Source organism: Sphaeroforma arctica, assembly GCF_001186125.1.
Source record: "Sphaeroforma arctica JP610 unplaced genomic scaffold supercont1.144, whole genome shotgun sequence".
NCBI classification, from domain to species: domain Eukaryota; class Ichthyosporea; order Ichthyophonida; genus Sphaeroforma; species Sphaeroforma arctica.
This window is the reverse complement of record NW_014040414.1, coordinates 11,996-39,920: the sequence shown is the minus strand read 5'-3', so window position 1 is coordinate 39,920 and position 27,925 is coordinate 11,996. Positions and strand designations below refer to the sequence as shown.

The following is a 27,925-nucleotide window of genomic DNA, read 5'->3' as shown; positions in this document are numbered from 1 at the left end:
CGTCGGGTCGGGGGAGAGAGAGAGAGAGCGAGTCTGAGTCTGAAAGTAGGCCTGGGTCTGAGACTTCCTTGGAAAACCCTATAACCCTGCTGAAACCTTGATTCATTTGTTGTCTAAAAAAAAAGAGCATACCCCGTACTCCGGGTTCCAGCTTTGGACGAATCATAAATCGATAAATAGTTAAAAATAAGTACAGGGTGAACAAATACTGAGCGGAATGTTTACATATAAATATTTGTGCCATCATCAGTGTCATCTCATGATGGAGTACAGTCTGTCAGTGTTGTGACTTGTGAGTTGGCCTATCACCTGGGCATAAATAGACAAGAACTATTTATAGTAGGTATTGTGAACGAAATGCCTTTGATAATTTTGCTTCTACTACTACTACAATACTACTATAAGACTACGTTGCATCGACGCAGCAAATCTATTCCTAGTTGACAAGCTCATCTAAGGTTTGTGATATAATCTACTAACATAGCTGGGTACAATGAAGTAGTAGCGCATGTCGATGGCATGCCAAGCACGCGAACTTCATATACAACTATGTCATGTGCTGAATATTATCTTACTGTACTTGATTCTCACAGAATATATGCGCCTGTCTAACGCATCGTGATTTTTATATGTGCCTTTGAGAAGTTCATTGTCGTTAAATTATGTCATATCAATGACGCGTCTTAAAAGCGATGCAATTAGTCTGTGTGCACTCAAAAATTGATTGTTTTTAACCATTGCCTTCTAAATCAGACATTTTAACACGCTTTCGCCGGTCACCATTTTTGCACATATATGTTTACAGTTTCCAAACAAAGTGGTGGACTTCATATATCTTGTCTGCCGAATCCTAGCCATTGTTAAATATCATAACTTCTTCCAGGAAACTATTACGATGGCAACGTTATGCGCGATGCTTCCATGGTCCGCCTCAATGTCAATATTTCATTTATCCTGGATATGCATAAATTAAATATTCGATATAATATAGTATGCTGGAGGCACTCAATACTTAATGTAATTGTTGTTTAACATATTGCTTTCCAAATATTTATCATTCTTCCTCCCTAATACGTTCTTATCATGTATTTCTTTGGTTCTGTCTCATATAGTGATATTTTAGAATGAAGGTAGCGTGCGTAATCGTGAGCGCGTTGGTAGCGGCTGCTGCCGCGGCCACCGAACCGAAGACTAGGCCAAGAATGCAGGTACGCATCCTTACCTGAGTGTTCAATCGGTTTATGTGTGCAGAGTTTGTGATGAACCCCCCAAAAAGAGATAGGTGTTAGTTCTGATTCGTATTTACATCACATTGTCATCATTAGTTGTATATGACTCACTTCTTTGGAAGCGGCATATAGTCATCATAGATACTGTTTGGACACGTTCGTTCACCTGCGAATATAGCAAGAATTTTAGACAGCGGCCTACCGATGCCTTATCACTCGCCAGCTCGTATATAGCATTCACGATAAATGTTAGCTGCATATGCCAAGGACAATAGAATGCTGTTATTCCGGATTTTGCATTGCCATGCGGTCTGATTTAGTGAACTTTATATCGCAGTAGTGTTTCGCTTTCTTTTCTGGTACATTGGGTTTCTGTGTGTATATGTATTAAACGGCTAATTTGCAATCCGTCTCATAAAGTTCACCGATGCACAGATTGCTTCTACTTGTGAGGTTATTATTTGAGTATCTTTTGTTACCTCAGGTGTAAAAACGTATCACACCTGATTGGTTTTAATTTTTTGGTGTATTGTACGGCACGGCCGATTATACATGCGAGGTACACATTTTGGTTACGATTATATATGTGAGGTGCATATTCTGGTCAAATTCCAATTGCTAAATACCTGTAGACCGGCGAAAGATTTTTGAGCGTACACTTGCAATTTCCTTTAAGGTTACTGCTAGGAGATGCACAACGATAACCTGACACGTACATGGCACACTCTTTTAGACGTAAAACAACGGAGTGGGATTTATCTAAGTTTTCGACTTCCGATATATTACCTTTTGCATCATCTGTTATCAGGCAATCAGCATCGAGGCTGATGAGAATGACTTGAATGCTGGCAACGAATCAAAGGGCGGTGACGTCCCAAAGGGCTTCTGCGATGATGTGCATTCCGTGGCTGGAGTATGTAGTTTGCTTGTCTTGTGTAATTTGCTTGTATTGTGTTAAATATTCGCTGCAAATACTCATAACTGCAGTAATCTACGGACGCATTTATTTAACTCGATTTTGCGTGCGCGTGCAGGTGCATATGACTACCATGATTACTGATATAACTACGGTCTGGTATGCAACAATTATAGACTCATATATACTATGACACCGACAAACATTCGAACTGATCTTTTAGATATAAGCTGACACCCATTGCTATTGATACCCATTGCTCGCAGTACTTCGGCGCTGGTGGTGACATGAAGTACTTCTACTGGTATGCTATAAACCAAATTTAAAATTTCAATTATCGATCAATGTTACAGACTGTTATTTTGTAAACACGGTTAGCGTACAATATGTGAGCCGCTTCGTATCAGAATGACTCCGAAGGGTCGATGCTGGCATGTAGTAGTACACAACTTACTGAGCCTCGGGTTGGGTTTCACGAGTTGTGTCTAGGTTCAAGTACGTCACTTTGTTTCGACCTCTGTGTAGCACTATGAACGTTGAAGTAAAATAACAGAGCGACGGATTCTGTTGGGTGTCGACCTAGAATTGAGTATACATGTATATTTATCGTTCACTGCTCTGTGCCGAGTGGATGTATCATGATGCAGGACTCATACTGATGCTTTCCTTTTTTGCAGGGCCTTTGAGTCTCGAAATGATCCGGACAACGATCCACTAATCCTCTGGTATGTTTCTGTGTTATAGTTCACGCAAACCTTTTCATCGAGTGTTCCACAATTATCATAACCAACTATAAGTTAATCGTTTACTTTTACAACCAACTATAAAAAACTCATCAATCATCATGAAGCAAATGATCCTATATCCAATCGTGCCGAAGGGGTTTAAAGTCTCCAAGTTAGACATGCGATATGGTACTATGTCTGCCACTACTGACGTTGGATTTATGGTCTATTTTGTCTCTTTTCACTGTTCAAGGCTGACAGGCGGACCCGGATGTTCCAGTCAGGTAATTACAAAAAACTTATGACTTCGTACATTCTTGCTTTTGTCTTCTCATGGACGTGACTAGACTAATCCTTTTGCATGCGTAGGTTACATACGTATAGGTGTACAGAACTATATCGATGCTGATGCTGAAGTAGTCAAACCAATTGCGCTCAGTCGGACGATGTGAGCAGCAGAGATTTTTGTAGACATTCACATCAATACGAATATGCATACAAACGTAAATACGAACATAAATACAAATATGAATGTTAAGCTAGAAGAGATGTTTATAGACATGCACATAAATACGAACATACATACAAACATGAATATTAAGCTAGCAGAGATTTTTGTAGACAAGCACATAAATACGAACATACATACAAACATGAATATTAAGCTAGCAGAGATTTTTGTAGACATGCACATAAAAACGAACGTACATTCAAACATGAATATTAAGCTATTGGTCCACGAGTACTTGTAAAGGTGATTGCGCAACTGGGAGTTAGTTTGTCGGGGGTTTTCATTGAGAATAAATTGTAGATCACTGTATTGACAATTTTATTCTTACAATCCTATTCAACGTTTTGACCTTCGAATAGCTCGCTCTTTTGAAGGAGAATGGACCTTGCCATCTGCGAGATGACGATCATCTTAAGACGTACCCCAATCCCTACGGATGGAACAAGGTATAAGTTAATTTTCAGGAGCCTTTGGTATCCAATGTCCGAGTATCAGATGTCAAACAGAAACAGAAAAACCTATCTCCCCCTTTCAAATCCAGTCGGGAGATACATCTTCCGAATGATTCCGAGATTGTTTTACCATTGTGCCAGTTTGCAATGTCGGTAATTATCGTGTATCGTATCTTTGACCTTTACAGCAAGCCAGCATCATCTATATCGATCAGCCTGCTGGCGTAGGCTTCTCCACTGGTAGCCTAACTGACACTGGCGAATGGGACACAGCCCCGCAAATGTATCGCTTCTTGGGTACGTTGAACGATATTTTCTCGTGATATTCATTTTCAGCAACCTGTGAGACCATCAGTTCACTGTGTTAGTGTAATGTGGTCGCTTGCAAGTGTACGATATTGCTGCACAATCGAGGTTTGAATGTCATGTCTCACACGTCCCAACCAACCACATCTTATTCTCATCTTTCTCTCAATTACATATGCGTATTCGACAGAGGCGTTCTTCAAAGCCAACCCGCATCTTCAGAAGAACAAATTCTATCTCTTCGGTGAAAGGTACTTGTTAGGTTGATAGGTAATCTCATATATACACCTCTTGCTGACATCAGTGGACATCGGCTAGTGTTGTAGTTTACATTTCAGATGTCTGTGATTTGTATTCGGGGTTTTTTGTAAAACTATTTGGCCGCAATGCGATATCGACTGTAGGGGGAAGTATTAAGGCGAGAACCCTTTATTAATGCTTCCGCATTTTTCAAAATGTACTTCTCACAATACATCTGCACGGTTTCCCATTTTCAAACTAGTTACGGTGGTCACTATGTCCCCGCCATGGCTGCCCGTATTCAGGTGAATAACAAGGCCAAGAAGGACGGCGACGTCAAGATCAATCTAAGAGGTGTTGGTATTGGAAACGGTTTGACTAACCCTGCTATTCAGTACGCCCAGTACCCCGAGTACGCGCTGAAGAACAAGTATCACCCAGTAAGTCTGTGTCCGTAGTGCGGTATATTATTTGCTCGCGCCATCTCATACGTAGGTGCCGTATACTTTTGTTTATCTATCCGGTGTGTGGTTTATTGTCCGTAGGCACCGAGTAGCTACCTCGCTCAGTTTTGGCTCAAACGACAATACCTGTGGGAGATCTATTTCCAGCAGTCGTGGACCAGCTATGGCTACTTGCACACTTTTGAATACTATCCTTTATGGTGCGCATTTTTTGTGCACGTATTGACTCTACTCACTTGTTACACCAGGTCAGTAATATATTTCACCAGCTCTCATATCATTTGATTCGTACTTCCCAACGTATAGGTGGTTGGCAAGATGGGCTACTACGCGATGGAAGGTGCCGTCGACGGCTGCGTGAATCTGATCAACAAGTGCAGCGTAAGTTCTATTTATTGATATAATTCCGTTGAGCTTTGCTTGAGCATGCTACTCTCATTTATTAAAAGCAGGGGATTCGGAGGTACAAGTCCTGTGTATTCATTTCGAGAGTACAATTGAGCGAATTGTCGACTCCAGGAAGCCGTTTGTGAAAGCTTGAGCTCAACTTGTGCTATCGAAGTATGCAATACTGGACATCAATGTTGGATGTGTCGTTGTGGTATTGTGTGTGATTACTCACACTGATTGTGTCGCAACCCATGTTGTTTTATCATAGGCTGGTTCTAAGCTCGCCTGTCCGGCTGCGATGGAGTTCTGCAACATGGCTTTCATGGTTCCTCTCAAGTTGCAAGGTATAGTTAAATCACAATATGTTTGAGTTAATGTATTGATATATGTGAGTTGTAGTCATTTTTATGGCCCACCGAAGAAATTTTAGCGTCACATCAGTTCAATTCTTTATTTTGATTCCCAAGTTTCCGTTGACATAAGTATAGTCTGTCCTGCCAGGATTTGACTGGTAAGTTTGTATCCCATTCGAGGTAGTTAAACTATTATGTTATCAACTTCTTTTTGTTATCGACCATATGTTCACGGTGGTCGGGTAAAACTCCGCATTTGTACCGCCTGCTTGTGAAAGTAAGTTCTAATTTTCTGCACATTTGATTTACTGTTGAATGGCTCATCTTTTGCTCTTTCTTGTCACTTCTCGACAGGTCTCAATCAATACGACGTGCGCGAACAATGTGGTATGTGTGAATTCATTTTACACGGGGCTTTGCACTCGAAGGAACTCCATTCGAATACACACGATTTCACGTCAGATCGTCCAACAAGATTGACCAAGATGGTCTTGCCCTCACACCGCAAGCAATCACAGTTTCAATCAAGCACTATGTTGTCGTAATTATTACAGAGACTTTATTCCACTGTACTTGGTGGGTGTTGTGGCTTCGCTTTTTGCTCGGCGTCATAAAACTCTCTGCGTATCCTTGTTATATAGTGTTCAACTGTCCTATGTTTGTATCTTACAGAGCATCCCCCGCTCTGCTATGACTTCGCGCCTGTGTCGGACTTCCTTAACGATGCCAACACCAGAAAGACGTTGCACGTGCAGGGTGACGAGGAATGGCAGAGTTGCAATATGCTGGTGAATCTGCATTTCATCGTATGTAATCATGTTGTTTTTGAATGCGTTTTTTAACGAAGTCATAGGCAGTATCATTGTATGCTGGTGAATTGCATCCATCGTATGCGTTTCAATCGGTAATCGATTTGCGTTTCAAAATCGAAGTTTCCTTAGAGTTACATTGTAGTTCATTGCATGGGTTTGATTCAAGATATCAGATTGAGTGATATTTGTCACTCAGAAATGCGACTTATATATTAGAAGTAACGTGGGGCAGCTCTTTGCGGCAATTCGCGCTTGAAATTCACTACCTTCTGTTTTGTTGCAGACTGATTTCATGCGTGATCTCTCGCCGAACGTTACAATGCTTCTGGAAGATGATCTTGATGTCTTGATCTATGCTGGTATGTTCCCATCGACTTGATGTGTGAAAGAAATATCATTTTGGATTCGCGCTTGGTTTACTTCTGCATGTATTTATGTCGCTTAATCTAGGGACACTCCTTGTGAATTGTATAATGAGCGGAATACAGTATTGCTCAGCGTCGGATATGCTAGTAGCTATAGATAGTCTTGCTCTTTCTGCTTCGCTTATTTCATTCTTTCGGTTTGCTACAGCGGTACGAAATCTTCTGCTTTGCTCGATGGTGGTTGAAAAGTGTATATCTTTGCTCTTTACTAAAATTTCGTACATAAGGCTATGTAAAGTTACTGATTTTATTCACTTTCTAATAACCTCAACAGGCGAAGCGGATTACATCTGCAACTGGATGGGCAACCGAGAATGGACCTTGGCGCTCCCATGGTCTGGTCACGATGGCTTCAATGCGGCTGAGGTTCGTGCTGCCGACATACCTGTTTGAATATAATTTCTCTTAACTATATTCATCTCTTTTGATTACAGCACTAGACATGTTCTTGTGTTTGCGGCTATCCTCGACTCACGAGGGCATTCAGTATCGGCTAGTTCAACTTATTCGATGGCTTATCAAACGATATCATCACGCACATTGTACAGGTCAAAGACTGGAAAGTGAACGGAAAAGTGTCTGGTACAGTCCGCAAGTACAGGAACTTTATGTTCAAGACCATTGCTGACGCCGGCCACATGGTATGCTACTATTTGTGTTTGCATTTTATTAGGAAAAAAATCAGTCTGCATGTCCGAAGTTTCCTGTTTATCATTCATAGAGTAACACTCGCTCTACGGATGCATTCCTGATCAGTTCATGGCGAAAGACTACCGTATCGGATAATTCCGAGAGCACTTGAGGTCAATCAATGATACAATCTGTCTAGAATAGATTCTTCCTGCTATGTAGCATGCGCTCACTACAGACCTCTTCCCATGCAGGTTCCCTTGGATCAACCCGAGGCAGCCCAGGTCATGCTGGACGAGTTCTTGAATGGTGATGCGCAGTAGAATTTCAGTTGAACGTGCTCATGACGAAACATGTGCTGCGCGGGTTTGGGCCTTTCTGTCGCCTTTCGAGTTCAAAGAAGTGATGAGTGAGATCACTATACAACCGCGACCTGTTAATTAATTTGGATATAAGCTACTAGCAATAAAACTAAACAGCACCTTGCATAAAGCATGTTGCCATTTATGGTCTGAATCACGCAAATTTTTGATTGCTGTCTTTAATGGGACTAGAGTCCAGCTCTATCCGCATCGATCTAGATATGTTTAGGATTGCACATGCGTTCGTCCATGGAGAGGTTTGACGCCTTTATTCTAGACTGCCAGATCAGTATAAGCTCTACCTAAGATAATAACGCCCATGTACATCCACACGAAGGTATTGTCCTGTTGCAATCCGACTACACTGCTGGACCAGCTATTTGATCCGGCAACAAACCTCATACGACGACTTCTTGTTCAATTATCACTTTGTCGGCAACATTCGTGGGGAAGTCTGCAACGTTAGGTGAATGAGAGCATCGATACAAAATGAGTGACTTCGATATGTAATGCTTTAGGTACCACAGACGCGGAAGCAAGTATATAGGAGTTTAGAGCCCTTGGCCAACTAAAAGGAACAGGTAAAGTGAATGAATATAAACAAGAGTGGAGACCGAATTCACTCATATTCACAGTCAACGTGTGGGCTGAGAACTATAGATGACGCGTCTTTACACGTTCAAACTTTTTCACACACGCGTGTACTTGAGGCAGCACTTGCACGGATGCGTTAACATACCTTTTGGCAAGGACCAGTCGAAAATCTGAGAGTAGAAATAGAACTCGCCATCCAAAGCCAACTGTATAAGAGAGGAAGAATGTAACCAGAACGATTTGCGTTGTGACTTTTGAAGTAGACGCTAAATTCTACACCGCTAGGATTATTAAGTTGAAGCGCGATTGGCTATTTTGCGATTGTGGCCCAAATGAAAATGAACGGTCTCGATATAGCTTTGAGGGATTTAGGTTATAAAAATAGAACGAGTTCAGTAATATATGGCTATGAGGCCAATTCGTGTAGTCCCGAGTCCCAAATTCTCTCTGTATAAACCTCCTTAAACTAGCCAATATCTCATTTCAATACACTCCAACAACCCACACACCTCGACGTTCTCCTGTTTAATAAATCCATGCCCCTCTCCCTCGAACATCACCAAACTAACAGGCATCCCTTTGGCCTTGACCGCCTCGTACATTATAGTCGCTTGGCTCACAGGCACCACTTTGTCTGCCGTTCCCTGTAGGATAATCATCGGACAGTTCAGCTTGTCGACGCTGTTACATGGTGATCGCTCATAGTATTCCTTCTGCGCCTCCGGGAGGGGCCCAATTAAATAACTGCGGGATGATGGTGTCCGGTGAGTTTATATTAGCAACATATGAACGGCACGGAGGGGTAGCTGAGTGCTAGAAATTTAATAAGTCACAGACGCCAGAGGGAAGAACAGGTACTGTATCTCATTGGAAAATAAACTCATTTGTTTTTAGGACGTCTATTATGAAGTAGGCATTGGAAAAAGAATGATCTCGGAAAACTTACTCAAGATACCGGCTCTCGAACTTGTGTGTTTCCTTTGCAAGAACGGAAAGGTCTGACACTCCGTATTTACTGCAGCCGGCCTTGAAAGTGTCTTTAAATGTTAAGCACGCAAGCGTGGTGTAACCGCCTGCACATAGTAGGGACGAGACAAACCAGTGAGTACGTACAGGATGTGGTTACCATTCAAGCAGCACAGGAATATCTTCTAAGAGCTCGAAGCTGCAAGATGGGGTCAATTTCAGAGAAATGGCCGTGATACGGCAAAATGGCCGAGTACACCGCCGAGCCAACAGATGGAGCGATCAAATACCAGGAAAAGATAGTATTTGTCCACTATATACACAGTATGAAACGTTTGATATGTTACCTGCACTTCGTCCGTCGATCATTAGTCTGTTAGGATCTGCCCGTCCTTTACTAACTAAGTACTCTGCAGCCGCACAAACATCATCTACCTCGGCTATTCCCCAGGTCTTTGCCAGTCGGTCTCTGTATTTCTTACCATACCCCGTACTTCCGCTGGGCGAATTCCAAAAAAAAAAAGTATGAAGCACGTACGGTGTCTCTCGATACATGAATTGTAAGCCAATTCAAATTGACGAGCGATTTTTCAATAAGTAATATACCCCAATTGGTGTATTCGATGTAGGCTAATAAGATGAAAATTTTCGCGCGGTTCAGTATGCTATGCAGATAATCAAGTGACATTTCTTTTGAATTGTTTGAGCTTGCGGCACGCATCTGCAAGTAGTTCAGCGCCATGATCAGATCCGTCACAAATCCACATAAACACTTACCTATAATTTACATCGACAATAGCCACACCCCTTGATGTCCAGTACAAAATATTGGGATCGATAACTGAGTTTGTCTGTTGAGTGGGTCCACCGTGGCACTTAACCAGCAAGGGCGGCAGCTCACCATCCATTGGCTCGAAGTCCTGCAATCGAGATATTAGAAAGGATGATAAATTTGGAGTGACAGCAGTGAATATTCGAGAAAATAATTTGTCCCAGATGTATTGCATTCCGACATGCACTCACCACACAAATTTCATCAGTACCATACGCAAGAGTCGGGGAGCAGATGGGTTTTCACCCGAATTGACACCTAGATGTCAATTCCGATATATCCATGACTTTGGAAACATGTATATCAGAAACACATGAGGTCGAAACCATCACTGCGTATACCTCATTTGTTGGAGCATAGTAATATGCGTATGCTTCGCGTCCATGCGCGTGGAAAGTAAAATGCCTCGCTCTGCAGACGTACCCATCTCCGATCTTGATATCTAATGATTTTCGAAGTACCTTTGAAGTGTCGCCATACCTACAAGGAAGGTTAAGTGATAAACACGACCAAAACACATTCGATGTGAGTCACAAACATCAAATTTGCTAAAAAGAAAACCTATGAGGTTTACATACCAAGGATGATCAACAGGTTCGAGGGTAGAGAGGCAAACTTAATTGTAATTTTGACTGCAGATTCATACATTCAACAACTAAAGCGTATTTTACGGTGATGTTCGTCTTAATTTCGCAATAGCCTGCCCCTTTTGAGTGAATGGGATTTGATAACTAAATCATAAGTTGTACACGGGGAGACAACACTCTGATGAGAAAAGAAAAGCGAATCAGAAACGGACAGGATCAGTCGATGTTGAAGACGTGAATATATATAAAATGCTGATCAAACGTAAGACGCAACATGAATGGCAGTGCTACGATACTAGAACCGGCCCATGCGAAACATACCAGGTATCCACCAGCACATCAGTCCCCTGAGCCACAGCCTGTATGGCATCTTGTACACCACCTTCCGTATAGGAATCGACAGTGTCTAGTAACTGATTCACTTTCCCTGTGAATGGAGTGGGACTGCGGATCAGAATACACGTGTATGGTGCGTCGTTTACTGGCCGTACGATACCGACCATAACCCTCAAGATCGATTCCCAAGTTAAAATAGCCGGCAGGAACATGAGCTACGATAGAATACGGTCTTACTTTCGTAGAATCCGAATAAGCGACTTCCATAGCTCTTCTGCGGTGATTCTGTGACAGCCTTCATCGATGATGGCGTAGCAGTGGCCTTTGCCGATGTGAAGCCACCCGCTGCATCGCACGGGATGTGAACGTCAGCATAATGTTCGATACTTGGAGAGATGTACCGAGGTAAATATTTGCCCCTAATATCAAAATCGGGGTTCGTATGTGGCAATATATTCAAAATTGTTCGATAAGGATAGAAAGATACGTTCGAAGAGCTCTGTTCAAGATATTAAAAATGCTAGCGATAGCGCTGAAGAATATGTGGAACTTAGAAACTTCATTCGCGAGTCCTGTTTCTCAAACGTTCGGCCGGTACAGGCCTGCTGCAAAAAGAGCACGAGCAGCAACCAAGGTCTATAAATAGATTCGCAATTAGCAATTGAATATACACCTACGGGAAATAACCCATAAATAGTAATCAAACCCTACATACCCACTAAATCTAGCATGACTAGCGACTCTGGATGAGACTGGTGGCCGGCGTGTAGGTATAACTTTGCAGACGGCGAGAGTTTCATGCCGTAGATCGTAGTCCATGGGCTCTTAATGATCTGTGGTTGCGTTCCCAAATCACCTCGCTTCAGGAACATGAGACTATCCCCTTTCGCGGGATCATTCGTAGCCAGTACAATGTATCTGTCAAGATATGTACATGAAAAATTGATTTTGAATGGTTGTGAACATCTGCAATGCACATTACATGGCCAGCATGTACGTCGAATAGACGTATATCTAGACAAATGGTCGATAAGGCTACGCGCAGTAATAAAGACTTGCGCAAACTTGATATCGAGTGCTGTACTGTTGCTCTGTAGGGTTTTGGCATATCCAGAAAAACAGGAAAGGAATCACCATCACAGCTCCATCTACTCGATATGTACGAGCGCTTCCTGCATCGTGAGTACGAAATCACAATAACACCATTATGGGTGAACTTACATGCAATAAGAACAGACCGAAACAGCCCAGAATAGCCGAATAATCAAGCAAACTTCATATCAAATACAAAAGATATTGATATGCGAGGCAGCACTCACTAATAGCCTGTGCACATCGTTAACTATCACTACCCGCACCCCATAACACAAACTCATAAAATGCAAAACTGATGCTGATTTCAAGCATCAGAGCTATCTACATACTTGTTATTAGTGGATATAGCAAAGTGATCGTGACCAAATTGCCACGCCGCCCTGGCGCAATCCGTAGTCATCAACTCTGTGATTACATTGGTATCGCCGTCCCCTTCCAACCCACTCCACTGGTCGCCGTAGTACAGATGATAGTAACCGCTTTCGTCACTCAACCAGAATAGCGACCCTGATAAAACAATGACGTATAAATCAGGACTTCGTGTTAGACACATAGTGAGTGATGAACTTGCATCTTGCATCTTTCCATCGGCGAGATTTTGAACGATTAAGCGAAAGATATTTGATATTTTAGTGGTCTCACCTAATTTGGACTGAAACTGACGAGGCTAATTAAATCGTCCAACTCATCGTGAGAGATATAAAGTAGATAGATAAAAAAGATGCTTGAGAATTAGGTTAATAAACTCACCATCGTTCGCCCATTGGGGACCCAGCACGCTGACACCGTTGCCACCGGCCACTCGGTTCTGAGAGCCTTGCTGAACCGTCAAACCATCGGAGGACAGGTTGCCGGTCCACAGCTCAGTGCTCGTCCACTACAGAGCATGGTCGAAGACAATACATATTTGTTAGCCTTGATTGATAATATCAAGGAAGTGAATGCTAGAGCACTTCAAACTGCGTTTATGCGCCGCAATCAAATCGATATAGTTTTTTGCAGAGCTCGAAATTGTCCGTTGTGCATTGGACTTGTACCAGCAAATCGTTTCACAGAATCATGTGTATCACTATATGAATCCGTTTACGCGATCGATACCTCGCTGTCTTCCCGACGTCCTATTCGAAGTAGCAAGAGATTCATTCACTAAAAATGTATACGTTTTGGAATTAAATTAAACCTATAGATGGGGATGGAATTGGGACAACTTTTATATCTAATACATTCTGAGCACACACATGCATCCGGATTATACTTTGCTCATTATCGTAACACCACACAAACATGCACATATTTTTCTTCTACTCACATACCGGCATATTTGGGTGGTTCCACTGCACCCACGCCAGTTGCTTCCCATCCGGGGACACTCTCGGCGATCCATAGAAGTCTGCACCAGTCACAGCAATCTTCTGAGTTTTAGACTTCACATCCAGACTGACAATCGATGTGATGGGATTGTTGGTGAATTTTGCCGGACCTTCTCCTTCGCCGGCAGCATGGTCCTCGTGCACACAGAACACATTCCCCCGTTTGAGATCGACACTACCGTCTGCGTATCTTCCATGGGATCCCAGAAGTACAGGCTCCTCGAGAGGGGCAGACTGCATGTACATGTACTGGTCATCCTTGTTTACATAGTATACGGTCCCATTGTAGACTAAGAAGGCGCCACCGCCGTACTCGTGCACCTTGGAGGCAACGCTGTGTGCCGGAATTGTCCAATCCGTTACTTCCTGCCCTCCAGCACTGCAATTGAGACACGATAAGACTAGTTTGAGAATAAAACGTCTGTGAAGTGCAAGATACTTATTTGCTTGATGTTATAGAGAGAGCGTGTGAGTGTCCTTTAGAAGTTTTGTCAAAGCGGTGATTCGAGACGAAAATATAATGTCGAGAATCTATAATCAATTTCCGATGTTGCAGGTGTGGCACTAGGCCACTTAGCAGCAGTACATCGGCACTACAACTTAAAAAAGAAACTGTCGAAATGCCGTGAAAAAGTATTCACACCTTGGGGATTCACTCAAGATTGCATGTATCCACTCGCCATTAATGATTAATGAGAATGGATTCGCTATGTATTTCATCCGTGAACAGACTTAAAGTGACGGCACTGCGTAGTCGCCTGTGAACACTTTCGTGATCATACAAACGCGTTCAGCGGATAATGCTGTACCTAAAGCTCATATTTTTTGCAAAGAATACTTACACATGAGTCAAGACATTCAGTCAAACTACGAACCCAAGAGTACACAGCTATCACTAAAGTAAACATTGAGAGTCTATAGCACATAAGTCATGTACTTGGCTTGTCATGGTAACTGCAATCTCGCCTCTATTAAATTGTCAGATTATCACCTTCAGCAAGCAGCAACGTGTCCTACGTGACAATTGACACTGATTGTCTTAGAAGTGCGAGAGAAGACACAGTTCCTGACACCAGACGATTATATATACACAACGAATTTAGAGATGTAATTATTTTCATTTCTAGCACGTGTTATTTGATTCACAGGGACAAACATCTCTCTGTACCAGTTCACTATTCGAGTACATTACAAGCAATCATAATGAACCTCATGCCAATTAAATTTAAGCTCTACAAATCACTTAGGACAAATAAATTCATTGTTTGAACATCGAGAGTTGTACTGATCCTACAACACAACTAACACTATAGGGCTTATGTATGTACAGCACAAGGCATATATGTATTCGCCAAAATCCTGGCATTTATGTCCATGTAAAAATACATCAAACAAACCGAAATTGAAACAGAACTGACCTGCTGCATATAGTAGACCGTCCGTCGGTGCGTCTCTCTACCCAATAGGCCAACTCGGGTCCTGTACTTGTACTGTGACTGCTATTTAAGTCCAATTGTAAATCACCGAGACTGACCCCACTCTCGGTAACCAACTTACTAGTGACCGGGGATGTCCAGGACCCATACGGGGCTTTAGTTTTAACCATATTCAAACTGATATCAAAGTATTGGCAGAGACAACAATCAATAAATCAATGCCGATCAGACAACAAGTGTGAACACCTACAGCAATAGGTACATTTATGGGTATTTTTTTTAATAGTGATTTGAAAATAAGTCATGTTGGAAAACCCCGTGGTCATTATTGATTGTCACTATATTATTTATAAATTGTATTTACAAAAACATTGTTGATTTTTATTTTTAGACTATTTATTTATAAATATATGTGTAAATATGTATTTACACTACCGCGCTTCTTCCCTTCTTATAGATCTTCTGAATTCTGATATGAGTCTCTAAAAATAGCCAGCAATCGTATTTCTACCTTCGGAAAAATAAACACTCTCTATTTACATATGTATTTAGTTGCTCTCTCTGAGACTCTCACACGCTCTACTCCATATTTATTGTGTTTTTTAAAACATATTTTCTAAACAAAAAACAATATACACAGTTTCACACAGGGGGGTAACATGTAAAAATATTTTTGCTGTACTTCACGTCTCACGATTGTCCGCCCCAGCCCCCAGGGGCCCAGGGGCCAATCCCCCAGAGAGACTCTACTACTATATTTAGAGTAGAGAGAGAGAGAAAAACTGGCAAAATTAAAAAAAAACAACTCTAGCATTGTAAGAAGCCAACAAAAGACTCACGACTCACGACTCACGAGAACCTCTGAGACCTGAGTCTGGGGCTCCGGGTCCTCTGAGGGGTACCGGGTATGGGCCCTGCGGCCTGGACCGCCCTGGACTCCTCTGGAGAGTCTCTCTCTAAGGCCACTGGCCTGGTACTGCTCTCAGAGAGAGAGGACAGGGACACAGGGACCGGTGGGAGACTTCATATTATTATTAAAAAAAAAGAGGATTTGTTGTTGCGTTGGTTTGTATAATTTAGAAGGCTATGGTTGGGTTAGTTTTGTTTTTGCTTTTTAAAAAACAAACCCATATTTAAAAAAAATTTAAAAACAAACAAACCAAAATATCATAGCCTTCTAAATTATACATTTAGAAGGCTATGAAAATATTTACAAGGAACGTCTTTGATGAGTGTGGAGTCTGAGGACCCTGGCCCTGCACTTCTGAACTTCTGAAGTCCTGAATCCAGGACCCAGGACCCAGAGTCTGGACTCTGAAATACGCAGCCGAAAAATTCAGGGACAGTTTTGTAGGACAAAGTAAATATGATTATGGGGACATTGGCCAATAGTCCAATACATTATGTGGTCAAAATAAATACTAATAGTAAATATTTACATACACAGTGTGTACACACCCACGCCCCACGCCCCACGCCCCACGGTCACCATAATCCATATGTACTGAAAATAGAATGTCCAGGACTCCAGAGTCCAGAGTCCAGCAAGCTGCCCGGAGGGCCACATACTCCAGGGTACAGACTCAAGAGTAAAAGGTATCCACCTATGTACATTATTGTAATTTATAACTGGACGAGTGGATGTGGTTGAACTCCAACTATAGAGTAAAATAGTTTTATACATATATATTCTCATAAAAATAAGTAAACATATGTATAACATTACAATCTTGAATCTATTTTTAAATAACAGAGAAAGAAAGTCAGAAAGACTGGAGAGTGGACAACTGGAGACTGTCACTGGGGAGAGTGGAGAGTGGATAACTGGAGACTGTCACTTGGGAGAGTGGAGAGTGGAGAGTGGAGAGTGGAGAGTAGAGAGTAGAGAGTGGAGAGTGGAGAGTGGAGAGTGGAGAATGGGGAGTGGGGAGTGGAGAGTGGAAAGAAGACTTGATGAGTATGTATGCGACAGTCAGAGACTCGGAATTTCAGAAGTAGAAGGGTGAAGACTTGAAGAGTCAAAGGCTCTAGGAGCGCTGCCGCGCTAGTGTTCCACAACAATTTAAGAAAAGAAGAGAGGCAAGTAGACAACAAAGGGCAGGCGCATCTGTTTCTCCTCATCTCGAGCACGAAGAGAAGAAGCGAACAACAACAGAAGAAAAGTAAAGAAACATAAAAGAGACCACCAGATCAGCAGAAGAATATCAGAATATGTATATTTGATCGCAACAAAATCTAGAGGGCCACGCAAGAGTCTGGCAATTTGCCCTGAATTTTAAGTGGTGCACATGTTAATTTTGAGAGGATATGATGGATGGGAATTGACATCTCTTCATGTGGGTGAAGAAGAATATAACGTAATGAGCATTGCGAACAAACAAGAGTATATCAGTAGAAGATATCCAATCCTTCCGGGAGAGTAATTGACCGCTGTGACGCTGTCTTAACAATCGTTATTTCAACGTATCAGCCCACAGCCGAGCAGCTTCCAGCGCATTAACTAGATGAAACCCATTGTGTGCATGTGTCCGGATTTCCCCATACATCCGAGCTTCACACAAGAGGGGACGCATGCTAAAGAGTCTATGACTTTGGCTGCATATGGGTGCTTTGAGTGGCTGCTGTTTGATATGACTACCCCTAGTAGAGAAAAAAACACATGGCGGCGTTTTATGTGCGAGATCAGATTTTATTTTGACATAATCGTCTCGAGCAAGTTTTTTATTTGTATCGCGAATTCGCGATGATGTATGTAGCTCAATCAATTTATACTTTATTTTGGGTAGTCAATAGAAATGGAAGCTAATGTCCACTCTTTACTCACAAAACAATATTTTTGTATAAAATATTTGTGAGGAAGAAAACAAGAGCATAAAAAAAGATTCCTTATTTATGTTGATGAAGTCGCATTTCATTTTGTAATTTGTTCTTTTTAGGCTACATATGTGTAATTTGTATACAGTAAACCCTAAACCCTATAAATATTGAATAGTTTATAGTTTTTAACAGACTTTACTCATTTTGGGTTTAAAAAAATAACCTCTCTCACCTGAGGTTCTAGTACTTCTTGGCATGTAAAAGCAAGACTATTTTGTCTTTTGTGCTCTCAGAGTAAAGTATGCAGAACTTGTTCTGGAGAGAATCCGACACTCAGTGCGACACATGCCACAAGGAGTCACGGATTGATCAGACTGATCAGACTGATCACTGATCACTTATCACTCGTCACTCGTCAGTCATCACAGTGAACAGTATCCACTATTCAGTACTGCATCTAATTTGTAAATACTGACCACTGATGGACTTCTCCAACAAATTCAAAAGGTGTTTTTGTTTATTTATTTTGTAAAAATATAATATAAACAAATGTAAAAAATAAAAATAAAGTCTCGAACTGACAAACTCTTTTGTTTAAAAATAAAAATAAATACATTGCAGAGTCTCGAATCCACTCAAAGTCTCAAAGAAGTTTCAACTGTTTTCAGGTCTCTTGATTCAACTCTTTGTTTTGATTTTTAAAAACACCAAAAAAACACAAACAATCAGACCGACAGTCACACTGACACAGTCAGAGAGTTCTCAGTCTAGACTTCTTGTGCAAGAGTTGATACTCCAGAGTTCACACTTCAGACTCTCAGTCTCAGATACAGTGCAGACTGCAGACTGCCGAGTTGCAGAATGCAGACACACTGTGACCTCTTGTGGGTGACACTGTGACTGTGCGACTGTGCGTGTCCACTGTCCCGTATGCACTCCACACTCAAGGGCTCCACTGTCCAGTCAGCACCAGTGTCTCTGTAGTCTGTAGTTATACCTTTTTTTTTTTGGGATAAATCACTGGTGAGTTGTGACTCACAGGCACTCAGATATCAGTGCTCACTGTTCACCGCAATCTCAAACCGTTTCCCGTTTAAAAGTTTAAAACGGTTTCAGAAGAACGGTTTTTTAAATATTTTATAAAAGCGTTTCTGTTTAACTTTTTAATTTTTGTTATTTGTTTTATTAAAAAAGTATAGCCATACAGTAATTATATGTGTAAATAGGTTAATAGGGTGCATGTATCGTTCCTTTATTCAAAATTCGGCGCCAAAAGACCCGCGCTACATAAAGTTCTTTTTTTATAGAAAACAGTCAAACAGTGGTGCAACTTACTGTACAATATTTTTAAAAGACCCGCGCTACATAAAGTTCTTTTTTATAGAAAACAGTCAAACAGTGGTGCAACTTACTGTACAATATTTTTAAAAATTGAATAAATATGCGTTTCCGTTAAATTTCTTTCAGTATTTTATATATTTAAAGTATTGGTTTGTCATGTATGACAGCGAATAAAAATCCGAAACTCTGTATTTCTGAAACAAATCTCAAAAACGAGTAGTGACAACTCACATGAAGTCATGATCATCAGTCATTTCAATTTGACGAGAGGCAAGGTCGCAGGGCCGCAGGCCGCAGGGAGACGGTCTGTACTCTGTACACTCTGGTCACTGTCCAGAATGTTCTTGAAAAGGTAAGTTTCAATTTTGTGTCATCAAAGAAAATCTATATAAAATCTGAAATCATAGCCTCATTCTCACAAGTACATAATCTCAACAGAAAAAATCACAACGGCAAAATCCAGAGGGCCATGGAAGAGTCTGGAAGTTCGTCCCAAGTTTTTTGTGCATCACATCCGTACTGAAGAGGATATGAACGAGAACCATTTATACTTCTCTAGTGCAGAGGCCAACTCTGGAAATAAATACAGCTTCATGCAGAACAGTTAAACGGGTATATAAGCAATAGGCATTGCGAACATATATGCATACAATCCAATACTTCTGCTAGTAATTGACTAAAACATCACAAATTCCTACGCAGTACCAGGTATCGAGACAATCGTCAATATTTAATTGCCTCTATGAATGTAAGTAAATGTCTAGGTGTACATATCCGCATATACCGTCAACGCAGTCTTGTTAATAATTGTTCTCGTAAAGTCGTACCAAATATGTACATGTGATGCGTACGGTAATATCTCGCATATCTCAAATGTATGTAACACCTTCTCGAGCCAGATTCGAAATATCCTTTTCTTCCGATACTACTTAGACGGACAATAAGTGTGCATAGAATGGAATGTACTCGTGTACTATGGTTGACCACAAGTATCTTTCATATTGTTTTCGTACCACTCGCAGCTGTTGATGACGAAAAGTATGACCAACGCAGATACGCATACCCAGAGGGTGGCAATTCTCGGAGCTGGTCCAATTGGAATTGAGTGTGCCAGCGCTTTGCAGAGGAGTCTGCCTAATATTAGCGAAATAATTATACTCGAAGCCGGAGATACAATCGCGTCGAACATCCGACAAAATTGGCCGCATGTGCGTTTGTTTTCGCCCTGGAAGTACAACACATCCACTTCGTCCCGAGAAGTACTACGATCTGATGGACAGGACGCCGAAGGTTATGATGGTGACAAGTGTGTGACAGGGGGAGAGTACATCGATCAGTATCTCGAACCGGTTGCGAAGGCACTCGTAAAGTGCGATAACGTGCAGCTGCACTTGCGGACTCGGGTGGTATCAGTGGGCCGATCTGGGCTACTGAAGCGAGACATGGGCAAGGAAGCACGTTCCAAGGGCAAGTTTAATATATTATGTACGAGGATACCTCTTGGCGGCAAGAAAGAATCTGTGGGTGATGAATTTTGTTTCAGAGACGTAGACGCTGTGCTTGATTGTACAGGCACTCGATCTGACTATTCATGGTTTGGTGAGGGTGGGATGCCTGCAATCGGCGAGAAGCAATTGTCCCGGGATAAGGACAGTGGGAGCTTCTTCACTAGACTGATACCACAGGTGGGCGAGGTGAAGGGCAAGCGCGTGGCTGTGATAGGTTCCGGGTATTCTGCAGCCACATCTGTGCGAAATCTGATTGATTCGCCAACTGTGCAACAGATATACTGGCTTACCAGGAGAGTGCTCGGTAAAAGTGGTCAGTTGTATCGGGTACTCGAAGGGGACGCACTTCAGAACAGAGCGGCGCTATGTGAGATGGCTAACGAATTAGTAAGCAGAAACCCGGAGCCCGAAGGGGATGGATCTGGGATGGAGAACAAGGTAGCCCATATAGACAATTGCACCATCACATATGCCACCCTCAATGAGAGCACCAATGGTAGCACGCCTACAATCACACTGACCATAGACGCCACCGATCCCACAGCCGAGCGGCTACCAGTGCACAAACTAGATGTAGACTATCTCGTGTCCAACGTGGGCATGCGCCCGGATCTATCCATACATTCCGAGCTTCAAGTACACACATGCTACGCTACTGAGGGTCCGATGGCGTTGGCTGCAACGCTTCTGGGAGCTTCGGGTGACTGTCTAACACAGGCTACCCCAGGAATTGATAGTTTGCTGACGCCGGAACCTAACTTCTTTGTGCTGGGTAACAAAAGTTACGGCAGAAGCTCGGCATTCCTGATGAGAGTGGGCATCGAGCAGGCCGAGGCGGTGGCACTATACTTACGAGAACAGATTTGATACAATCGATCTTGAAGTGTTTGTATCATATCGCGACGAGCTCGGTCAATTGCGCTACATTTGTACCTCGTCTTAGGTTTTAGAAATTGAAGTTAAATGACAATTTTCGTATTCTGAGCGGTTCTACTGTTGATCATTTCTTTCTTGTAGCATGATATCGATAAAGTCTGTTTTCAATGCTCGCTCAGGAACGAATTTGTTGATCCTTTCCATGACTTCCTTGTCGACTCGCACAACTGTATCACTAGAACGAGAATTATAAGGTGGCATCTAAATAGATATAATGATGTTACTGGCGTGCAGCCCCACCAATAGGAAAATAATCCAATCGATACCCACTGAGGACACTCCAAACGAGACCGTATGCTATATCAGTACACGTATTGTGTATGGTGCTGCGGAGGGCAGGGAGTTTTATGGGTAACCGTTTGAAATTTATTTTACATTTGTTGGCAATGTAAATTTATTCTAAAGCTACCAGTGCCTTGTTCATCTTATCTAAATCGTCCATATTATTAAGCAGTTGCTGCGCCAAGAATGACTCAGACTTGACCGAGATGGAGGCGTACAAGTGCGACAGGGAGGACGGAGGGGCGACATCAAAGTCGCCCATGGCGGCCCGTGTATCGATTGATGATGTGGCAGTGTTTGGCAGTTGACTATGTGTGCTGTGCTGGTTTTGTGTTTTGTACTGATTTTGTATATTGGATTGACTGTAGCGGTGGTTGGATATGCTGTTGTTGCCAGCAACGGATGTTTGTAGGTTCGAAGGGACGGATAGGTGTGTCATCGAAGTATATCGCGGATGGAAGTGGATCTGGCGTGTGCACAGGAGTGAATTATATGAGACTGTGATCGGAGCATATCCAAATGAAAATAAACTTGTCGTAGTTCAGAGGCACAAACAACCTAATGACAACTCACAACAATTAACACAAACTACGACCAGTATATGTGATCGCGCAAATCTGACGTGCAGCCAATTCACATGGCTAATATCAAAAGAAAGAAGTGAAGAAGCGAGCTCAGAGTTGAGAATCCACAACTACACACCTTGAGTTGGCCGAGGACGTGGCAATGTTCGCCACAAAGATTATACCAACCGGAAATTTCGTCGATACCAAGAGACAGGCCTGACAGATCGACTATGACAGAGCCGATGAAATGGTCTTCTTGACACCCAGTGTTGTCAATGGAGTGACGTCGCCACATACGGAACACTAAGCTTTGTCCCTATAAATGTATCAATATGACGGTGTATAAAGCAGTTAGAAAAACTCGCATGTATGTGTACGTACCAAAGAACATATTGTTTGTTTCGAGTACAACGAAATTTTCAATAGAAAATCTGCCCGGACCTTACTGTTCCAATTGAATAGTTGGTGTTAAATACGAAAATAAAACTCTTCTTTTTCACGCGCCACGATTTGTGGAAGAATGAGGTATATTGACCGATGCGAGTTTCACTCATAGAAAGCAGCATGGTATTATACCCACTTAAATAAAAAAAGAATAAGTAGCAGCATAGCCACTAAACTAAAACTCACCATCGTGTCCTTGAGCTGTGCATCCGTTACCACGATCGAGTGTGCGTGTATGTGGATCAATGGAGTGGCTTTCCGTGCACCCCCGTCGGCTGAACTATCATTGGCACTCACTGAGAGGCCCGTGGTGGTAACCTCATGATCTTTGGTGAAGGGAAATCTGTACTTGAGTAAGTATTCGTCTGTAGATGCAAAACAAGCTTTGGCATTTAAGGGGGCACCGGTGATGGGGCTGATTGCAGAGATTACCAATCGAACGCCGGACACGGAAGGATTGCTGCAGGCCGAATTATGACGTGACGTGAGTGTCTATGATAACAAATGGCATATTCGTATTCGTGTATAAACCAGCAAAGTCCTAGAAACGAATAGCGTAGACGCACGGAAGTGTCGATCCTGAATGACACAAGACATTCTCCGTTGTCACTTCAGTGTGAGATGGATTTAGCGTTCTAATGTCCCGGAATTCAAGACTACTGCAAAAATACTATACAATACTAACGATTGGCTAACCAGGAGATACAAGTCATGTTGAAGCGTTTATATCGCAGCCCGTGTGAATATATCGGCACGAAATGACATCACCACAGATTCGCCACACAAGTTTGCACATATTATACAAGTGACACTTTCAAGTACTTATCTGTTGTCGCTTCAGTGCGAGATGATTTTAGCCCTCTAATATTACGGAAATCAGGACTACTTCAAGCGATTCTATGCGTTATTATCGTTTGCTTAGCCAGGCAGATACAAGTCATACATTGACGTATGTCGGAGTGTTTATATCGCAGCCCAAGTAAACTTATCGCCACAGCATGACATCACCTTGGATTCGTCAAACATGTTTGTACATACTATATAAGTGGCACTTTCAAATACTTATAATGTGCAATGACAACAGCACATTCAGTGTACATCGCCTACACGCTATACTTATACATACTGCTCCGCATACTAAAACCACAAACAATCACGCGCAACACACCTGGAACACTGGCGATCATTTACTGCCGGATCTCCAATCCCGGGTTTACCCGCGGTTTGATTCGTCGGTCGTGCCCAGCGGGATTCCTCGCTGCCCATACCATCGCTTCTGGTAGACGTATGCGCACCCTTACTATACCCCCCATCAGTGCTATTACTATCTCCAGTGGTCTTTGCGTGCGAGGATGTCTGTGGATCTGATGAAGCCACGTCACTCGTCTGGTACAACACACGCATCACATGCGCATACGAACCCGCGGCAGTGCAGACATGTATACGTGCCTTGCTCTTACCGGATTTGGGCGAGTGTACATTGTATAAAGTGGTGGGCTGGGTGGCATCTACATCTCCGGGTGCACACATAGACTGGCACAGCCCGAGTATATCTACTTTAGCTACACCCACGGTCTGACTACTTCTTTCCTTGGTCTTCGCAATATTACGCACAACTTCTCCTTCACTGTCGCTGCGTCCACCACGGCTGCTGCCCTCCTTGGTAAATACGATAGGAATTAGTACATTTTCATCTCTACCCGCTAAGGCAGCCAATTCGTGCCGTTCCACCTGGAATAAACAGATCAGCGGCTTGACTAAGCATACATCTGTCCTGTAGGCAAAAGTGTCTTCCAGGTGCACACGCACCTTACTTGTCTTCAGAAGGTCGTGCATACACGTGCATCGTGGCTGGTTACACAGACCAAAGCCTACCCAAACTTGCTGACTGACCCTACTGCCTGCATGACTAGGATATCTGTAGCGCTCGTATACATTGCCGTGTATATCTGTACCTGTATTCGGCTCGTATGGAGGTCTACGACACGTGAACTGGGATGACATTCGTTGGTTATCATAACCATAACTCTTTCCTGTATCTTTATCATCATTACATTGCTTGTAGTTATAGCCGTCTCTATGTGATCCTAAGCCATACGCATCGTACTCCGATCTCTCGTTCCTGGGCCAGCTGTTTCTCAGGAAGTGTTTTAACACATCTCTCAACAGACCATCGTCATTGTCCAGCACATTGGGTGGATGCTGTCGTGAGTAGCTCTGCGTATGTGGAGACCGTTGTGCATATGTGCTGTTGTATACTCTCGACGGCCCAAAGTGGGGAATTGTCGACTCAGTGCGCCCATTGTGTGCTTCACGCCCACTTCTTCTCGGTCTTTCCTCTCGAGCTCTGTCGCTATTTCTTGAGTGCTTATCTTTGTCATTTTTCCTATCTATGTTTGGTTCCACGCTACTATCTGAATCCTGCGTCTGCGACGAAGCTATAGGCGAAATCCGCCACCGGTCCCGGTCCCTGAACTTTATATATCTGGCGTCACGTGCTACACACGCGGGCGTTTTCCAATTCTCGGAACTGTCAAGATCCTCTTTCGCAGTATTATGGCTAATATCGTTTGCGTCCGACTTGCTGCGTGCACTATTGTCGACTTCGTTGCCATCATCCTTATTCGTATGCTTCTTGTGAGCTCTGCGTGTGCGTGGTGGGGACACCGGCTGATAGTGCAATGCGACCGTGAGTTCTCCCACTTTAGTACGGTCTGCAGTACGCACAGCATAGTGCTTTATCAGAGGCGAAAGGGTTGTTAAAGTGCTCAGTCCAGGTATGCGTACAACGCCAATCGGTTTCCCCGATACCTGATCATTCACCTTAAGCTCCCAACCGCCATGCTTACTCAAATACGACGTAAAGCCTTCCGTATTGCATAATATTTGGTAGGTATGTGTGTAGCGGAGAGGGTTGTACGCGCTTACACGATCCGGTGACGAACTGTTAGTAGGATGGATAGATTTTATATTTGTACTCGCTGACCTAGCTGTGCGTTCCTTTGCTGCATACGAACACACAGGGAGTAGTCGTAGTGGTGTCTCAGTAGCTGCATACTTCTCCTCGTCGTACCAATGTACAAGTACACATGCAGCGGGTATTAGTGTACGTGGTCCTACATCTTTGGTTAAAACTAGTCTACTAACAGATAAGTGTAGCGATGCACAAACAGGTCCCTTACAACCAGGTGGAAGTGTACGAGTTGGTCTCTGTACACCACCGGTGAAAGTGGTCATAATTCTGTATCTGAGGATCGCTAGTTGTTTGTCGACAGTACTTTGATTTAATTGTAGATTTTACAAGATCTCGAACACAAATGTATCAACAGTAGATATGGACTACGGAGACACTGCTAACATGTAACCGTTCGCCCCAGTATGATAAATATATCAGACCTCTTATCGGATTATGTCCTGTCACCTGTGTAGGTTTCCAAGTAAAAGTAATATATATATTTAGTTTTTACGTCATGTCATTGACTCCCGTAGTCCCGCCCGATTCCCAGAGGTTTTTACACACATAGCGGTTATAAATAAATATAAAATGTAGTCACATACACAGTAAGTGCCGGTGGTATATTATGCCGGTCATCTGGATATAGACACTTATACATACATACAGGCTTCAATCCGTATATCGTAAACACTGCTTTCAAGTGAATGCGTTTAGCATAAAGCGTGCTACGTTTTCGTGCGTTATAATGTCTTGGGACTTGGACTCTTGGGTTCGTTCCCGGGTCATGTATTTCAAAAAAATAAATACTACATCATGTACCAGCCTCTAGTGTATACGTTTCTTTTTAGCTAAATATAATACGGTAAATTCTGTGCAAAAGTACGTATAAATTTATGAATTTATGACGCGTAGTTTTACGTTGACTTTTTTATACGCTGTATGGGATGTATTTTTTTAATCTTTTTGTATACTGGCAGTCTGGACTCTGGAACTGACAGTCCACAGTACACCTCTCTTGTTGTTGTGTGGAGTGTTGTACCGTTTTTAAAAATTGGGCCCCAATATTCATTGGGCCCTTGGCCCTTGGGGTGTGCACCCTGCGGCCTGCAGAGTGTGGACTATGGACACTGGAGTCTGGAGTCGGACTGGGCCACTGTGACTGGGGCCGGACCCCAGAGGGACTATGACTCATCAGTGGTCATCCAACTGTCCGCTGAATGCTGATAGGTTGCGAACAAAAATAACGAGTAGAACAATTAAAAAAGGGCTACTGTGTAGCTATTTAATAGAGCCTCTACTATAGAGTGTAGACTGTAGGCCTCAGCCTGCCCTCAGGCCTGTAGGACAAGCCGCCCATTGGCCATTGAAAAAAAGAAAAGAAAAAAGAGAATATGCAGCCCCATAGCAGCGATAACCATGACAAATGAAAATACTGTGATGAACCGATAGTCCGAACCGCTGCTGATTCCATTTTTTTTCTTTCTGATGGGGTACTGCGATGATGAATATATAGTTATAAATACCTCGTATGTTTGTCCGCCGGGAAGAGACAAAATTGTGTTCCCACTACGCTATCTTCAAAGCGTATTGACGACGAACTAATTGAAGCTACAAGTAACAAAGGGAGTCTAGAAATTAATGCAGAAATACGACATTTAGAAAGTGTAGCTGAGCATAGAGCCGCGATGGACGAAGAGGAAGCCTCTTCGGATGAGGAGACCTGCCTGAATGTCAAGGAAAGAATTGCTGAATTCGAACAAACGATTACTCGGAGTTCGGTATGTGAAATTCATAGCTATAAGTAAGTAGTCTGGAATGACCAGATATGGGTCAGTAAACTAACTGCACAGTTACACACCTTCACTAGCAATACCCGAACTCGGAGAACGAAATTATTTGTGCCGCTGGGAGCGCGATTTTGATAGAGTCAACATAAATATGCTACTATTCACATTATCCACATAGCATATCTGTCTCGTGACTATATGGTATATATATATATATCTATATATATATATGCATATATTTCGATACAAATCAATTT

At 42.6% G+C, this 27,925-nt stretch overlaps 4 protein-coding genes across 5 annotated transcripts; 2 read left to right on the top strand and 2 right to left on the bottom strand.

Annotated features, from left to right (window-relative positions):
- Positions 1-1,124: 1,124 nt before the first annotated feature.
- Positions 1,125-7,975, top strand: SARC_02998 (hypothetical protein; the record flags this gene model as incomplete). Its single annotated transcript, XM_014303217.1, has 17 exons — positions 1,125-1,208; positions 2,038-2,142; positions 2,412-2,449; positions 2,823-2,870; positions 3,124-3,154; positions 3,741-3,827; positions 4,022-4,130; positions 4,330-4,390; positions 4,642-4,819; positions 5,150-5,224; positions 5,502-5,577; positions 5,941-5,973; positions 6,259-6,392; positions 6,682-6,757; positions 7,098-7,189; positions 7,372-7,464; positions 7,708-7,975. 17 exons carry the CDS (start codon positions 1,125-1,127, stop codon positions 7,774-7,776), a joined length of 1,389 nt encoding a protein of 462 aa, XP_014158692.1. The 3' UTR covers positions 7,777-7,975.
- On the bottom strand, positions 7,970-15,362 carry SARC_02997 (hypothetical protein). The gene is made up of 14 exons (XM_014303216.1): positions 15,014-15,362; positions 13,539-13,974; positions 12,976-13,102; positions 12,555-12,732; positions 11,846-12,048; positions 11,368-11,475; positions 11,116-11,221; positions 10,549-10,687; positions 10,153-10,295; positions 9,723-9,874; positions 9,356-9,482; positions 8,919-9,153; positions 8,555-8,615; positions 7,970-8,269 (listed from the first exon to the last, which is right to left on the bottom strand). The coding sequence occupies exons 1-14, from the start codon at positions 15,199-15,201 to the stop codon at positions 8,214-8,216; spliced, it is 2,259 nt and encodes a 752-aa protein (XP_014158691.1). The 5' UTR covers positions 15,202-15,362; the 3' UTR covers positions 7,970-8,213.
- A 4,244-nt stretch (positions 15,363-19,606) lies between these two features.
- On the top strand, positions 19,607-23,186 carry SARC_02996 (the record flags this gene model as incomplete). Of its 2 annotated transcripts, none has more annotated exons than XM_014303215.1 (2): positions 19,607-19,897; positions 20,212-23,186. In XM_014303215.1, the coding sequence occupies exon 2, from the start codon at positions 20,218-20,220 to the stop codon at positions 21,562-21,564; it is 1,347 nt and encodes a 448-aa protein (XP_014158690.1). In that variant the 5' UTR covers positions 19,607-19,897; positions 20,212-20,217. The 2 variants fall into 2 exon arrangements, with proteins under 2 accessions (XP_014158690.1, XP_014158689.1); XM_014303214.1 differs by having other exon boundaries at positions 19,850-19,937; positions 20,212-21,564.
- Positions 22,028-26,337, bottom strand: SARC_02995 (hypothetical protein; the record flags this gene model as incomplete). Its single annotated transcript, XM_014303213.1, has 4 exons — positions 24,094-26,337; positions 23,112-23,385; positions 22,618-22,797; positions 22,028-22,381 (listed from the first exon to the last, which is right to left on the bottom strand). Exons 1-4 carry the CDS (start codon positions 26,160-26,162, stop codon positions 22,028-22,030), a joined length of 2,877 nt encoding a protein of 958 aa, XP_014158688.1. The 5' UTR covers positions 26,163-26,337.
- Positions 26,338-27,925: the final 1,588 nt, after the last annotated feature.

What these genes read in the sequence shown, in the direction of transcription:
- SARC_02997 (XM_014303216.1), bottom strand. Translation starts at nt 15,201, where the DNA reads ATGGTTAAAACTAAAGCCCCGTATGGGTCCTGGACATCCCCGGTCACT. An exon ending in CGGTCTACTATATGCAGCAG is followed by an intron (nt 13,975 to 15,013) that starts GTCAGTTCTGTT and finishes TCTCAATTGCAG; the next exon opens with TGCTGGAGGGCAGGAAGTAA. An exon ending in CGACTGGTCCTTGCCAAAAG is followed by an intron (nt 8,270 to 8,554) that starts GTATGTTAACGC and finishes CTAACGTTGCAG; the next exon opens with ACTTCCCCACGAATGTTGCC.